The sequence below is a fragment of the Oryctolagus cuniculus genome, chromosome 3, assembly GCF_051225735.1.
Source record: "Oryctolagus cuniculus isolate XC-2025 breed Fujian yellow rabbit chromosome 3, ASM5122573v1, whole genome shotgun sequence".
In the NCBI taxonomy this organism is placed as follows: domain Eukaryota; kingdom Metazoa; phylum Chordata; class Mammalia; order Lagomorpha; family Leporidae; genus Oryctolagus; species Oryctolagus cuniculus.
Genome location: NC_142869.1, coordinates 105865482 through 105883107, shown reverse-complemented (window position 1 = coordinate 105883107; position 17626 = coordinate 105865482). Strand labels below are relative to the sequence as shown.

General features: G+C 39.1%; 1 protein-coding gene across 7 annotated transcripts in view; it reads left to right on the top strand.

Annotated features, from left to right (window-relative positions):
• The window catches only part of THSD7B (thrombospondin type 1 domain containing 7B), a 985451-nt gene that overhangs the window by 540941 nt on the left and 426884 nt on the right, over positions 1-17626 (top strand). For all 7 annotated transcript variants that reach the window (XM_051849593.3, XM_089329248.1, XM_070071551.2 and 4 more), the window contains one exon: positions 502-736. In XM_051849593.3, coding sequence (XP_051705553.3) covers positions 502-736 — 235 coding nt within the window. The remainder of the gene's footprint in view (positions 1-501; positions 737-17626) is intronic.

Below are 17626 nucleotides of genomic sequence, written 5' to 3'. Positions count from 1 at the left end.
TCTCAAATTGCAGTAAAATGCATGCTTGCTAGAGGATAGCTATCATAGTATGGCTTTCTAAGAAAAACAATGCCACTCTTAAGAAAGGGAGACTATGTCTAGGGTGTGTATGTGTGTGTATGCATCTATGCTTAACATAAAACCATTTCAAGGTCATGAGCTATTCTAATGGATTATTTCATGTATGGTGAGTAGTATTAAAGAAAAGCAAATTTCTCTGGAATTTGTCCCATAGATACCTGTCCTAGAGGTGCACAGTAGAGCCAATTAATTTTATGGTCTAATTGAGATGGATGAATGGCTGTTATTTAGAAGATTGCAATATGTAGTCCTCAGATTTTTTTCCTCTGGACAAAATTCCCTGTCCTCAGAGTGAGAATGTGGAGGCTCAGGCTTTTGTAAGGCTGTGTCAACATGACTGTCTTTTTAGACTGTTGCAGAAACAGCAAAAGCAGTAATAACAGCAACAGCAGTGTATTCTCTTTTAATCTGATTTTGCAGGTGGAAAACCATGCCCTCCTAGTCAAGCCCTCCAAGAACATCGTTTATGCCATGACCATTCCTGTATGCAACTTTACTGGGAGACAATGCCCTGGGGCCCTTGTTCTGAAAACACATTGGTAACTGCCCTGAATGCAACCATTGGCTGGAATGGAGAAGCTACGTGTGGTGTGGGCATTCAGATGCGGAAGGTCTTCTGTGTCAAGAGTCATGTTGGACAAGTGATGAACAAAAGGTATTATCACTCTGTTACTCAAAGTGCTTGTGATTATTGCATAGTGGAAAAGTTTATTTGAAAGCATTTATCAGGCAACAAGTATGCCTAGCTCTGTGCTACAGTAGAATGATGGTTTTGTGATTTTTGTAATATGCTCTTAAAGACTAAAACCTATACCTCAAACAAAGATCATCATAGTTACAATGCATAGTACTAATACAGTTATAATATGTATATTAACTAATGGATAAAAATAAATTATGTCCAAAACTATTGGATCTGAATAGTCAGATAAGTTTTCTAGAGCTGATCTTGAAGTTTTGACTCTTCTCACATCACATAGGGACTAGGTCAACATGAAGGTGGCTACTGCAGTTGGATAAGGCTGTGTCTTACTCTTTTGACTTCGCACATATTTCCAGATGATTGTCTAGCCATTTTGATAAACTACTTTGTATCCTCATGTGGGTTATAATCTGATGCATGACATACTCTGTATGTAGAGATGTGAATTATTCAAAAGGCTATAGGGAAATTTGGACTGGGACTATTACACAAGAGCAAAAAAGTGTTAAGAACAATTGCAAGTGATGCAGGAGAAAGAGGTCAGCAATAAGAGTTTCAGCTCTATACCAAATAGTAGACATGACTGTTCCTTGCGTCCATGAGGGAAGGCTCACGAAGAAGAAAATATAGGGTCTTTTTCAGTATACGGAGATTGCTCAGTGGCCACATTTAGAGATCTCAGCCCCATCAAAGGGGTGATAGATTCTCAGGATGAGCTGGTGAATGCTTTGATCTGTTCCCAAAAGCTAAACAGTATTCCCCCAAAATTTAAAAGCGAGGGAAACAAAGTGCTCTCTCCTTTCTGCTCTAAGCATAGGAACTGAGCATTTTCAGAACCAGAGCCAGGCTTGGTGGAAGAAGCAGGATGTGAAAGTGAAAAGGGTGCTGAGAAAGAAACAGAGGCAGAACAAATGATGGAAGCATCAGGCCCTAGTCCCATGACGCTTAAATAAAGTCTGGCTCTTTCTGGTGACACAGGCAAATGGATTTGCTTGCTCATCTGCCTCAGTTAATCCAATTTGTGTTTCTGTCATAGAGAATTCTTATGCTTATATAATTTCACGTATGACATCCTAGTGCAGTGTTCTGGGGTTCTTCTACACTGCCGTGGAGGCCTTTTAAGCTGTGTGTTAAGGAAGATGCAGAAGCTCAGTTAATGAAAATGCACTGCTTATGCCAGAAGCATTGCAGTGTCTGATGAGCAGATGGTTCAGCACATACACATGAAGATAACTATGACTTAGAAGTGAAGCATGGCCAGGGACACTTTGCTTCATTCTATCTCTTCGTGTGGCTTTCATATCTCTGAGCCCAGGTGTTATTGACTGTCAAAACCCCAACCTTTAGCACAGTGTCTGGCATACTGTTTTTTTTTTTTAAGGTTTATTTATTTATTTGAAAGATAGAGTTACAGAGAGAGGTAGAGACAGAGAGAGAGGTCTTCCATCTGCTGGTTCACTCCCTAGATGGCTGCAACAGCCAGAGCTGCACCAACCCATAGCCAGAAGCCAGGAGCTTCTTCTGGGTCTCCCATGTGGGTGCAGGGGCCCAAGGACTTGGGCCATCTTCCACTGCTATCTCGAGCCATAGTAGAGAGCTGGATCAAAAGAGGAGCAGCCGGGACTAGAACTGGCGCCCATATGGGAGGCTGGCGTTTCAGGCCAGGGCTTTAACCCGCTGCACCGCAGCGCCAGCCTCACAGTTTCTCGCATACTGTTTGTTTCCTGTAAATATATCTGGAACGTATGAATGAACTGAACATATGTGACAAAGATTGAATATGAAAAGTGGAAAATCAAGAGAAGCTTATATTTATCCCTTGTTTCAACAAAAAAAATGTTTTATCTACTACAATAAATTTTTACTAAGGGGACAGTTGTGAAGAGTAATGAGCAAGTCACAAATACATGACCTGCTCTCACAAACTCTTAAATATTTCTCCTCTAGCATCTAACTCTACCTTGCTTGTGATGCTTTTAGGAAGATCTTCTTATGTCTTATTCTTATTTCACCTTGTGTTGTGGTCATAGCAACACATGAGTTGATTGGATCAATGGATAAATTGAGTCATGGACAAATTTGGACAGTAATCACTTTTCTATCACTTGGTTCGAGTTGATAATTGAGTGCAAAGAGGTCATCATGAAATCTTAAAAATCCTTATAAAGTTATTATGCATCCATGAGAACTTCTTTTATCTGAAATGCATTGAGACCTTGATGATGTTTATTTTTATGACTTAAGTTTCCAACTATCTAAGTATAGCATGAAACAGGCTTAATATAAACTTTCCTTAGGTACGGATGTTGGATTAAACTCAACATAAAAGGCAAGAAAACTTTTTTTTTCTTTATAATGATGGGAACATTAGCATGTCTGAAATCTAATATTCTGTCCTTAGAATTTTTCCGCTCTGAATATTGTGGGAAAAATCCAGTTGACAGAAATGAAATTTGTTTATTTCTTAGCAAAGAGGCATTAGGATTGAGACTGACACCTCTGAATAAATTATTGTGACACTTTAAAGGGATACTTGGACAGGAAAAATTGAGTTATGTGTTAAAATAGCCCTATTTCCTCTCATATTTCACAATTACTTTGAATTCGTGAATGTCTCTGAACACATCAGTTTACCCAAATGTTAACTTAAAGATGTTTTGTGGCAGAAAAAGAAAAGAAATCCCACAGGGCTAGTAGTTTGCAGTTTAAACCATAATTCATAAATTAACATGCATTTATTTGAAAATGTACATAAATGTGATTTAAAATATTTTTACAGTGACTAACTTCCAGTTTTGCTGCATTTTACTGATACAGAAACATCAGTTGCACAGCTGTTCTCTCACACACACACACACACACATACACAGATATTGTTAATTACTTTTTGTACTCTTAATGGGACTGGCGACTTAACAACTGAGTTTTAATTCTTACTGTATGTCTCCAAACAATCCTGCTAAACATGTACAATCTGCCTTGACTTTAGTAAAGTTAATTAAAATTCTTGAGGTGAATGAGATTAATTGAGCTAAGAAAATAATATCTAGTATCCAGTAAAGCACCCAGTGGGATTATCAGCCATCGAAAGCATCCTTTGCTTTGCCTTTTTTATTTATTTATTTATTGCTAATTTTCATGTGAAAGACATTACAGTGGAAATAGATTCCCTGTCACTTGTGAAATCCCAGGGTCTGGAAATGGGGTTAGAAAGAAGAAGGAAGAAGGCAATATCTAAAGCCAGAGTAGCCTCCGGGTAGAGAGGAAGAAGTGTGTCTCTGTGGAATGAATGGACTAAAAGCTGTGTTTTATTTCGATCCCACCTGTACACAGGAGGCATAGAGCACCCTGCAATTCTTGCATCCCTCAGTTGGTGCTCTGGTTTCCATGTAACTGTATGGGAGAGAATGCTACCATTGTGTGAGTAATAGAACTGATCATATCAGAAAATGAGAACCAGGCAGGGCACAGCTAAACCTGAAGTGAGAGCTTGTTGGGGGCATTTCTGCAGTTTTGTTTGGTTTTATTTCATTATTCAATACTTTCTTTCAGTGACAATGTACAAGAAAATAATAATAAAGTTTAAAAACACACGACTCGAAACCTATCTAGGTTCCTGATAAGGTACTTTCTCCCTTTAATGTGAAAATACCTGGAAGTTTTTTGAGATATAATAATAAATAGCTCCATTTAAACATTTAATATGAAAATGTTGGCAAGTTTGCTTCATCTAGCTGAATAAAATAACTAGACTAGTTCCTGGTCAGCTGATTGATCAAGCAGATTGAGCATTCTGTGTCTGCATCTTGAATATGCAGGCATAGCTGAAAACCAGGTCTTTGTAGCTCAGTATGATGCATTTCATTATAAGGCTCATAAGGATTGAAGCGTGCCAATGCCGCGGCTCACTAGGCTAATCCTCCACCTTGCGGCGCCGGCACACAGGTTCTAGTCCTGGTCGGGGTGCCGGATTCTGTCCCGATTGCCCCTCTTCCAGGCCAGCTCTCTGCTGTGGCCAGGGAGTGCAGTGGAGGATGGCCCAAGTGCTTGGGCCCTGCACCCCATGGGAGACCAGGAAAAGCACTTGGCTCCTGCCATCGGATCAGCGCGGTGCGCTAGCCGCAGCGCGCCAGCCGTGGCGGCCATTGGAGGGTGAACCAACGGCAAAGGAAGACCTTTCTCCTCTGTCTCTCTCTCTCACTGTCCACTCTGCCTGTCAAAAAAAAAAAAAAAAAAAAAAAAAAAAAAAAAAAAAAGAAAGAAAGAAAAAAGAAAAGAAAAAGAAAAGAAAATTCCAGTGCAAGTCCAGGAAAATGTATTGACTGAAATGTAATAAATTTGCCTTTGCTTGAGAACACTGCCAATCCAGAATCAATGTTTCCATTACAGTAGGAAGTATAAATTATGACAAGGAGGGGCATAGCTTTTTTTTTTTTTTTTTGAGAGGTAGAGTTAGACAGTGAGAGAGAGAGAGACAGAGAGAAAAGTCTTCTTTCTGTTGGTTCACCCCCCAAATGGCCACTATGGCCGGCGCACTGAGCCAATCTGAAGCCAGGAGCCAGGCACTTCTACTTGGTCTCCCGCGCAGGTGCAGGGCCCAAGCACCTGGGCCATGCTCCACTGCCTTCCCGGGCCATAGCAGAGAGCTGGACTGGAAGAGGAGCAACTGGAACAGAACTGGCACCCCAAATGTGACTAGAACCCGGGGTTCTGGTGCCGCAGGCAGAGGATTAGCCTAGTGAGCCATAGCGCCGGCGGGGGCATAGCTTTTTTACTAACTAAAAAATAAATCCAAATGTTTCCTTGCTTTGGAAATGGCTGGAGCAATTAACTTAATATCCCCCACGGGAGGGGGGAGGGGTAATCTGTTTTCAGCCTTTAGTAGCATTAGTACTTGTCGCTCCCCCTCTTCGTGGAGGAACGACACAGGACCCTGCGCTGTTCTTTCGTCTGCTCGGCCCTCCCCGGGTTTGCTGCTGGTTCTTCCTGGGTTGGCTACCGTCCCTTCCACCTCCGTGGAAGGGCGGTTCCCCCTGGCCACTTTCCCCACTTCCGCAGGGGAGCGGCACACCGCCGGCTGGCTCTCTCGGGGGCTGCACAGGTGTTCCTTCAGATAGATGTTCCTGGTGCATGTTGTCTCTCTCCTCCTTTATAGTCCTCTTCCGCCAATCCCAACTTGGCTGCCCACACACCGAGTACGCTGCTCTCCTCCAATCAGGAGCGGGATCAGCTCCTGCAGGTTACTGGTTGAACTGGAGGCAGCTGTGTAAAAGTTGTTTTTACTCCTCTCCCATCGCCATATTGTGGGAGAGCAGATGCATAGAATAAGTCTTAATTTGAGTAACTTAGTCTAGTCCGAGTTGCTCCCAGTTGCTCCCCACAAGTACTAATAGGACATTCCCCTACTATTACCAAACATTGGCACTGCTAAGTTCTAGCAATTCAAAGATGGGAAATTCAACAATCAGAAAACTCTAATTGATGTGTGTATAACATTTGCATGTGTGTACACATATGTGTTCACATGTATGCACGCTACAGACCGCAGCACAAAAGATGTCAAAAGCCTTTTGTGACTGAAGTGATGGAGAAAATATACTTTACCATTGCTGGAGGAGGAGGAGAAGTTGTTAGTAGTTCAAGGATGATATTTTTGAAAACTAGGAGGCCCTTGCTATAGGAGAGACCCTCTCCAGAAAGATTGAAGTCTAGTACTCCGACTGTTTCTAGGCTATTTTGTGAATGTATGAGGGAGTGTGGGGTAGATCAATGTGGGCTCCCAGATAGCCTGCCAAGCGCACAAGTTATTCAAGTGGTGCTTTCACTGCCAGTCATATTCCAGGAAGGGTTGGACAGGTCTCAGGATAGATGACAGTTCAATTTATTCTAGTAGATAGAGTATGAATAAAGGACTTGGGGATGACTTTAGTTTTTTGTTTGTTCTTGCTATCTCTACTAATATATTTTCGTTACCAGAGTAGCTTGTTTAAAATACACTGTATCCCCATAAATATTCTTTCTATTGTTATGCTAATCAAATGTATCTATTTGATAGACAGCTTGTGTCTGTGTGAATCCATATTCAGATGATTAATAATAGTGTAGCAATAATATGTAGTTTACTGACTGGGTGTTATCGTGATGCAGTGGGTTAAACCTCTATTTGGGATGACTGCATCCCATATTGGAGTGCCAATTTGAGTCCTGCCTTCTCTACTTCCTATCCAGCTTTCTGCTTGTGAATACCCTCGGAGGCAGCAGATAATGGCTCAAGCATCTGGGCTGCCACCACCCATGTTGGAGACCTGGAAGGCATTATGGGCTCCTGGCTTTGCCCTGGCCCAATTCTGGCTGTTGCTGCTCTTTGGGGAATGAACCAGCAGATGGAAGATCTCTGTCTCTGTCTTTCAGTGTTGCCATGCCTTTAAACTAAGTTAAAAAAAAATTAAAAAAAGTATTTATTGAGCAATTTTCTATGAGTATTTGTGTTTTCCATTTTACTTTTCTCAAAGTATTTCATGCTCCATAGTGGAAATGAAATAAAATTGATGGTCCGGCGCCGCGGCTCACTAGGCTAATCCTCCACCTTGCGGCACTGGCACACTGGGTTCTAGTCCCGGTCGGGGCGCCAGATTCTTTCCCGGTTGCCCCTCTTCCAGGCCAGCTCTCTGCTGTGGCCAGGGAGTGCAGTGGAGGATGGTCCAAGTGCTTGGGCCCTGCACCCCATGGGAGACCAGGATAAGCACCTGGCTCCTGCCATCGGATCAGCGTGGTGCGCCGGCTGCAGTGTGCCGGCCATGGCGGCCATTGGAGGGTGAACCAATGGCCAAGGAAGACCTTTCTCTCTGTCTCTCTCTCACTGTCCACTCTGCCTGTCAAAAAAAAAAAAAAAAAAAAAGGAAATAAAATAGATGGACTGAGAATGGAAAGCTACACATTCCAAGCATCTCTTACTCCACTATGCTGTTTTCTGTCTCTCTCTCCCTCTACCTCTGTTGAGCATGCATTGGCATAGCGTGCTATTCATAACACTGTAAGAGGTGAGTAATGAGGAAGCCTCGTGCTACCCCTGCTCCCATCCATCACTTTTTTCGTTCTGTCCTACCACTTATAGCACATTATTAGGTATATTATCCACCTCCAGTATGTCTTTGTGTTTATATAAACAAACACAAGTGTATATTTTCATCCTTCTTTTTTTTTTTATGATATCTGCCTCTAAACTCCAGATGATATATTTTCTACCTATCATTCAGGTCTCTCTTCATTTATTTGCTTAAAATGTTCCTCCCTAGATTCACCCCTATGAAAGCAATGGACCTCAGCTGATTCAAGCAACACCTCTCTGACTACCCCCATTATGTGGAATTCTGCCACTTGGTCAAAATTTCTAGACCTTTTCTCTTAGTGCTTTTCTTTTCTCAGGCTGCTATTATAAAATTACCAGAAGCTGGATAACTTAACCAATAAGAGTTTATTGCTCATAGTTTTGGAGCCTGTAGAGTAAGATCAGCTGACACCGCGGTCAGGTTCTCGAGAGAGCCCTCTTTCAGGTTTGTAGAGGGCTATCTTCTCATCATGTCTGTACACATTAGAGACCAAAGAGAGGAGGCACAGTTTCTGCTGTCTATTTTTATAAGGACACTAATCTCATTCACAAGGGTTGCATTCTCATGGCCAACTCACCTCCCGAAGTTTTCATTTCCTAATGCAATAATTGGGGACAAAGGGTTTGATAAATGAATTGAGGGGAAGGGCATCCAGTGTAAAACCTCATTCCTCATTTCTCTTTGGTTGAGATTGATTCTGTGAGCACTTGCTCGGAGGGGTGAGGGCATCCAAGCTCTACTCTCTTCCTTTCCCCATTTATCTCCCAGTCCCTGTCTGCCACATCTTTAAGTTACTGTGGCAAGAATGAGATTTGGGGCATTCTTTCCAAAACAAATTAGTCTTCAATGCTTTGTCTATAGATTGTCGCTAGACTTACATAACTCTGAAATACCTTAATTTTTACAATTATCTGTGTTTATGGGGTCTGATATTCCTTGGACTTTTTTCTCTTAGATGACCTTGTTCCTTTTGGCCATGGCCATTATTAATTTTTTTCTTCTGCTGTTTCTTTGTGTTTGAAATTTGGACAATACTTGCATTTGCATATTGGATATATTGTATATGCATAGAGAAATCTTCACCCTGGATTGTCATCCCTTTTTTGGCTCCATAACATTTTAGTCCTTTCTTTCCTTATTTTTATCTTCTCCATTTTCTGTGTGCTCTCTCACTGGAAGTCTAATAATTTTCAACTTAAAAGTGCTAGACTTGTTTTCCATTGTCACAATATTCTTCAAGTGCTGTCTTTTTCTATATAGCTTTGGATCCAGTACACATTATTTCTATTTTTAGTGTAACATACTTTTATTGAAACAATAATTTGGCTCAAAAATCCAAGAAAAAAACAACTCATGGAATATAAAAATATTTTTATGGTTAGAAAGCCACCATGTACTTGTTAAGTGGGAAGAAATTGATTTCCATGTAATTTTTACAACTTTTTTTTCTTTTTTGTTTTCACTTTTGTGCAGATTTGGGAGAATAGTGATACTTTCCACTCTCCCCTCCAACCCACCCATATTCCCAGCCACCCTCCTCCTTCCTTTCTTATTATTTATTTATTTATTTATTTATTTTTTTGACAGGCAGAGTGGACAGTGAGAGAGACAGAGAGAAACATCTTCCTTTTCCGTTGGTTCACCCTCCAATGGCCGCCGCGGCCGGAGCACCGCGCTGATCCAATGGCAGGAGCCAGGTACTTATCCTGGTCTCCCATGGGGTGCAGGGCCCAAGCACTTGGGCCATCCTCCACTGCACTCCCAGGCCACAGCAGAGAGCAGGCCTGGAAGAGGGGCAACCGGGACAGAATCCAGCGCCCTGACCGAGCCTAGAACCCGGTGTGCCGGCGCCGCAAGGCAGAGGATTAGCCTAGCGAGCCGCAGCACCAGCCTCCTTTCTTATTTTTTTTTAAATTTTTACAATGACATACTTTCAATTTATTTTATAACAATAAACAACTCTCCATTAAGTAAAGATTTCAATAAATAGTAAAAAGAAGAAAAAAACCACGGTTCCTCAACAGTAGAGACAAGGGCTGAAAACAGTAATCATATCTCAGAATGTCAATTTCCGTCATATGCATTACATTTTTGGTACTCTGTTAGTTACCACAGATGAGGAAAAACATGACTTTTGTCTTTTAGGACTGACATATTTCATTAAGCTTAATAATTTCCAGGTGCATCCATTTTGTTGCAAATGGCAATTTCATTATTTATTATGGCCAAGTAGTATTCCATAGTGTATATATACCACATTGACTTTATCCAGTCATTAGTTGATGGATATCTGGGTTGATTCCATATCATAGCTATTGTGAATTGAACTGCAATAAACTTGAGCGTACAGGTAACTCTTTCATATACTGATTTCATTTACCTTGGGTAAATTCCTGGGAATGGGATGGCTGGGTCATATGGTAGATCTATTTTCAGATTTCTAAAGTATCACCTTACTGTCTTCCATAAGGGATGTATTAGTTTACATCCCTACCAATAGTGGATAAGGGTACTTCCCCTACCATCACATCCTTACCAGCATTTATGTTTTTTTGATTCCTGTATGAGAGCCATTCTGGTGAAACCTCATTGTGGTTTTTATTTCCCTGATGGCTAATGATCCTGAGCATTTTTTCCTGTGTCTGTTGGACATTTGATTTTCCTCTTTTGAAAAGTGCCTGTTCAAGTCTTTGCCCATTTTTTAACTGGATTATTTGTTGTGTTGTTTTCAGTTTTTTATAGATTTTGGATGTTAATCCTCCTTTATCAGTTTCACAGTTTACAAATATTCTCCCTTTCTGTTGTTCCCCCCCCCCCACTCTGTTGAGTGTTTCCTTTGTAGAATAGAAGCTTCTTAACTTTATACAATCCCATTTGTCTATTTTTGCTTTGATAGCCTATACTTCTGCCATTCTTCCAGGGTCTTTTCTAAGAAGTCTTCCCCATGCCAGTGTCTTGTAGAGTTCCCCCAACGCTCTCTAGTATTTTGATAATATCAGGATGTAGATTTACATCCTTGACCCATTTTGAGTCAATTTTTTTTCTCTACGGTGCAAGGTAGAAATCTTGTTTCATACCTCTGCTCTTGGAGATTCAATTTTTCTAGTGCCATTTGTTGCAGATACTATCCTTTTTCCAAGGTTGATTTCAGCTCCTTTGACAAAGAAGAGTTTGTTGTAGATGTATGGATTGATTTCTTCCACTTCTATCTGTTCCATTGGTCTACATGTCTATGTTTTGCTAGCACCTGGCTATTTTGATTATAACTGCCCTTTAGTATGTTTTGAAATCTGGTATTATGATGTCTCTGGCTTTGTTTTGTTGTATGATACTGCTATAGCTATTTGGGGTTCCTTATGTTTCCATATGAATTTTTGATCATTTTTTTCAAGATCTGAGAAGAATGTCATTGGTGTTTGATTGGTATCACATTGAATCTATAAATTGCTTTGGATAGTAAGGACATAATATTGATACTAATTCTTCCAATACATGATCTTGGAAGATTTTTCCATTTTTTGGTGTCTTCTACTATTTCTTTATTTAACATTTTTAAAATTTTCATTGTATAGCACTTTTACCTTCATGGTTGAATTTATCAAGATTCTAAATTTATTGTCATATTTGCAAATGGGACAGATATTACAAGTTCTTTATCAGGCATGGCATTGTCTATATACTCAAAGGATATTGATTTTTGTGTGTTGATTTTATAACCTGCAACTTTACCAAACCCTCTCATGAGTCCCATTAGTCTCTTAGTGGAGTCTTTTGGTTCCCCAATGTGTAGAATCATGTCATCTGCAAATAGGGATAATTTGACTCCCTCCTTGCTAATTGGTATCACTTTAATTTCTTTCTATTGCTAATAGCTCTGGCTAATGCTTCCAGAACTGTATTGAAGAGCAGTAGTGAAAATGGGCATCCCTGTCTGGTTCTAGATCTTAGTGGAAGTACTTCCGACTTTTCCCCATTCAGTATGATGTTGGCTGTGGGTTTGTTGTATATTGCTGTGATTATGTTGAGAAATGTTCCTTCTTTTTTTTTTAACTTTTATTTAATGAATATAAATTTCCAAAGTACAGCTTATGGATTACAATGGCTTCCCCCCCATAACGTCCCTCCCACCCACAACCCTCCCCTTTCCCAATCCCTCTCCCCTTCCATTCACATCAAGATTCACCCTCGATTCTCTTTATATACAGAAGATCAGTTTAGCATACAGTAAGTAGGATTTCAACAGTTTGCTCCCACACAGAAACATAAAGTGAAAAATACTGTTTGAGTACTAGTTATAGCATTAAATCTCAATGTACAGCACACTAAGGACAGAGATCCTACATGAGGAGTAAGTGCACAGTGACTCCTATTGTTGACTTAACAAATTGACACTCTTGTTTATGGCATCAGTAATCACCCTAGGCTCTTGTCATGAGCTGCCAAGGCTATGGAAGCCCCCTGAGTTCACTGACTCTGATCATATTTAAACAAGGCCATGGTCAAAGTGGAAGTTCTCTCCTCCCTTCAGAGAAAGGTACCTCCTTTTTGATGACCCGTTCTTTCCACTGGGATCTCATTCGCGGAGATCTTTCATTTAGGTTTTTTTTTTTTTCCTCCCCCAGAGTGTCTTGGCTTTCCATGCCTGTAATACTCTCATGGGCTTTTCAGCCAGATCCGCATGCCTTAAGGGCTGATTCAGAGGCCAGAGTGCTGTTTAGGACATCTGCCATTCTATGGGTTTGCTGTGTATCTCACTTCCCATGTTGGATCGATCTCTCCCTTTTTTACTCTATCAGCTAGTATTTACAGACACTATTCTTGTTTATGTGATCCCTTTGGTTCTTAGTCCTATCATTATGATCAATTGTGAACAAAAATTGATCACTGGGACTAGTGAGATGGCATTGGCACAAGCCACCTTGATGGGATTCAAATGGAATCCCCTGGTATGTTTCTAATTCTACCATTTGAGGTAAGTCAGCTTGAGCGTGTCCCGAATTGCACATCTCTTCCCTCTCTTATTCCCACTCTTATATTTAACAGCGATCACTTTTCAGTTAAGTTTCAGCACTTAAGAAGAATTGTGTATTGATTACAGTATTCAACCAAAAGTATTAAGTAGAACAAACAAAAAAAATACTAAGAGGGATAACATATTAAGTTGTTCATCAACAGTCAGGGTGAGGGCTGATTAAGTCACCCTTTCTCCTAGTGTTCATTTCACTTTAACAGGTTTCCTTTTTGGTGCTCAGTTAGTTGACACCTATCAGGGAGAACATGTGGTATTTGTCCCTTTGGGATTGGCTTATTTCACTCAGCATAATGTTTTCCAAATTCCTAACAGGGAGAAATGTTCCTTGTAAACTCAATTTGCTTAAGAGTTTTATCCTGAAAAGATGTTGTATTTTATCGAATGATTTCTCTGCTTCCATTGAGATAATTATATGATTTTTATTCTCTAGTTTGTTAATTGGGTGTTCATTGCAGAGCTCTTTTACCTCCTTGGTTGAATTTATTTCAAATTCAAATTTTTCAAATTTTCAAATCAAATTTATTGATTTGCATATGTTGAGTCATCCCTGAATATAGGGATAAATAATTCTTGTTCAGGGTGAATGATATTTTATTTTATTTTATTTTATTTTATTTTATTTTAACTTTTATTTAAGAATCTAAATTTCCAAAGTACAGTTTATGGATTACAATGGCTTCCCCCCCATAACGTCCCTCCCACCCACAACCCTCCCCTTTGCCTCTCCCTCCCCACTTCCATTCACATCAAGATTCATTTTCAATTCTCTTTATATACAGAAGATCAGTTTAGCATACATTAAGTAAAGATTTCAACAGTTTGCTCCCACATATAAACACAAAGTGAAAAATACTGTTTGAGTACTAGTTATAGCATTAAATCACAATGTACAGCACATTAAGGACAGAGATCCTACATGAGGAGTAAGTGCACAGTGACTCCTGTTGTTGACTTAACAAATTGACACTCTTGTTTATGGCATCAGTAATCACCCTAGGCTCTTGTCATGAGCTGCCAAGGCTATGGAAGCCTTTTGAGTTCACCAACTCTGATCATATTTAGACAAAGCCATGGTCAAAGTGGAAGTTCTCTCCTCCCTTCAGAGAAAGGTACCTCCTTCCTTAATGACCTGTTCCTTTTACTGGATCTCATTCGCGGAGATCTTTCATGTAGGTTTTTTTTTTTTTTTTTCTCCCCCAGAGTGTCTTGGCTTTCCATGCCTGTAATACTCTCATGGGCTTTTCAGCCAGATCTGCATGCCTTAAGGGCTGATTCTGAGGCCAGAGTGCTGTTCAGGACATCTGCCCTTCTATAGGTCTGCTGTGTATCTCACTTCCCATGTTGGATCGTTCTCTCCCTTTTTTATTCTATCAGCTAGTATTTGCAGACACAAGTCTTGTTTATGATCTTTCTGATGTGTTGTTGGATTTAATTAGCTAATATTTTCTATGTTCATCTAGGATATTGATCTGTAGTTTTATTTCTTTGCTGTGTCTTTTTTTTTCTGGTTTGGTTTAAAGTAATGGTGACTTCATATGAGGAGTTGGGGAGGATTCCCTCCCTTTCATTTTTTTTAATATCTTGAGAAGAATAGTAATTTGTTCTTTAAATAACTGGTAGAAGTCAGCAGGGCAGCCATCCATGCTCAATTTTTCTTTGTTTAGACAATTTTTGTTACTGATTCAGTCTCCATCTTGGTTATTTGTCTGCTTAGTAGTTCTATGTCTTCTTGACTCAATTTTGGTAAATTGTCAGTGTCCAGGAATCTATCCATTTCTTGTATATCTTCTAATTTGTTGGCATATAGCTCTTTGTTATAATATCTGATGATTCTTTTTTATTTATGTGGTATCCATTGTTACATCTCCTTTTTCATCTCTTATATTATTGATTTTGGCCATCCCTCTCTTTTTTATTTTTGTTATTTTGGCCAATCATATATCAATTTTGTTCATTGTTTCAACAAATAGCTCTTAATTTTGCTTACCTTTTGTATTTGTTTCTATTTTATTTATTCTCTAATTTTAATTATTTCTTTACTTAAATTAACTTTAAGTTTTGTTTGCTATTTTTTTAGGTATTTGAGATGCATTGAAAGCTCATTTATTTGATGCCTTTCCAATTTCTTGATTTAGGCACTAATTGCTATAAACTTCCTGCTTAATACTGCTTTTGCTGTATCCCGTAAGTTTTGATATGTTGTATTATCATATTCATTCATTTCTGGAAATTTTTGGTTCCCCTTTTGATCTCTTCTAAAACCCACTGTTCAGTAAAAGCATGTTATTTGGTCTCCATATGTTTTCTTTTTTTCTGGAAATTCTTAAGTTATTAATTCTCAGCTTTGTTCTATGTGTTCAAAAAATATACATGATATGAATTCAATATTTTTGAGTTTGCTGAGACTGACTTTATGACCTCCTATATGAGTTCTATCCTAGAGAAAAGTCCTTGCACTGATTAAAAAATGTGTATTTTTAACTGTGGCATGAAATGTTCTGTAAATTTCAATTAGGTCCATTTAGTCCATAGTTAAGATTGATTTTATTGTTTGTTGATTTTTCTGCCTGATTGATCTGTCCATTGATGAAAGTAGGGTATTGATGTTTCCCATTACTATTGTATTGGAGTCTTTGCCACTCTTTATATCCATTAACATTTGTTTTTTTTTCAACTTTTATTTAATGAATATAATTTCCAAAGTACAGCGTATGCATTACAGTGGCTCCCCCCCATAACTTTCCTCCCACCCCCTGCTCTCTCTCCCCTTCCATTCACATCAAGATTCATTTTCAATTCTCTTTATATACAGAAGATCAATTTAGTATATATTAAGTAAAGATTTCAACAGTTTGCACCCACACAGAAACACAAAGTGAAAAATACTGTTTGAGTACTAGTTATAGCATTAAATCACAACATTAACATTTGTTTTAAATAACCAGATTCCTTGGTGTTGGGTACATATATATTTATTATAGCTACATCTTCCTATTGAATTGATCTCTTATTACATAATGTTCTTCTTGGTCTCTTTTAACAGATTTTGTGTTAAAGTCTATTTTGTCTAATATTAGGATGGCTACACCTGATCATTTTTGCTTTCCATTATCATGGGGTACTTTTTCTATCTTTCACTTTCAGTCCATATTTATATTTGTTGAGGGGGTATGTTTCCTGTAGGTAGCAAATAAATGGGTCTTGTTTTTTAATCCAGCCATCCAGCCTGTATTTTTTAATTGGAGAATTTAGGCCATTTATATCCAACCTTATTATTGATAAATAATGATTTGGTCCTACAGTTTTTTAAAGATATACTTTTTTTTGAGAGGCAGAGTTACAGACAGAGAGAGGGAAAGATGGAGAGAGGTCTTCCACCCACTGGCTCACTCCCCAAATGGCTACAATAGCTGTATCTGTGCCAATACAAAGTCAGAGGCCAGGAATTTCTTCCAGGTCTCCCACATGGATGCAGGGGCCCAAGCCCTTGAGCCATCTTCCACTGTTTTCCCAGGAACATTAGTAGGGAGCTGGAAAGGAAGTGCAGCAGCCAGGACTTGAACTGGTGCCAATATGGGATACCTGCACTGGAGGTAGAGGCTTAAACTAATGCAGTGGACCCCTTACCATTTTTCATATATTATTTCAACACCTCAGTTTACTATCTGAAAAGGAAGATTAGAATGCCTTTCACCATTCTTCAGAATGAATTTAAGTAATGCAATTATATGAACACTGGCTATTTGGTACAGAGATCATGCCATTAAGCTTTGTACACCCTGCATTTCTGTTCTTCTTAAGAAACTTACAGAATATAAAATTTAAATACCAAATACAAATATTATTGTTTTGAAGATAGTAAATGTTTTTTTAGCTCTCTGTGGTCATAAAAAACAATTGTATACTGTTTTCTGAATCTTTAGTCCTTCTAAATCCATTGACTATATTACTGTATCCCAGAGCCTGGGCATTTAATTAATCATCAGCAAAATGACATAATTGTTATGTTTTTCTTGTGAATGTTGTTAGTATACATTGTTTGCAATTTGTCATATCTTGCTAACTCCAACTCATCAGTTTCACGTTCTGTAGAGATATCTAGCATTTATTTAAATAGAAGCCTACTTCAAAAAGTTCATGGAAAGTGCAATTAAAAGTTATATTTATTTTGGCATAAAGTATTTGAAATCCACACTTTTTTTAATAACATGATTTTTCATGGACTTTTTGAGGATCCTCATCTACATAAATTTCAAAAAGTCATCACCCAAATAAAATCATCATTTGATTCTACTTTTCTGGGAAACTTTTGAACTGCTCTTATTCTAGAACTCTGTTAATGCACAGATTTGCTACAATTAAGTATCTAGTACATGTGTAAGAAGGTCAAAGAAGAGGAAATATGTAATTCCAGAAGGCAACTGATTCAGGGAACTAAATACTAGGTGCAGGACTACCATTGTGGCATAGCTGGTTAAGCTGCCCCATGCAATGCCTGCATCTCATATTGAAGTTCCAGCTCCAGTACTGGTTCCTGTACTTTCAGTCCAGCTTCCTGCTAATGGACCTGGGAAAGCAGTGGAAGATGGACTAAGTATTTGGTTGTCTGCCACCAATGTGTGAGACCCAGATGGAATTCTGTGAGCCTGACTTTCGTCTGGCTTAGTTCTGGTTGTTGTGGCTATTTGGTTAGTGAACCAG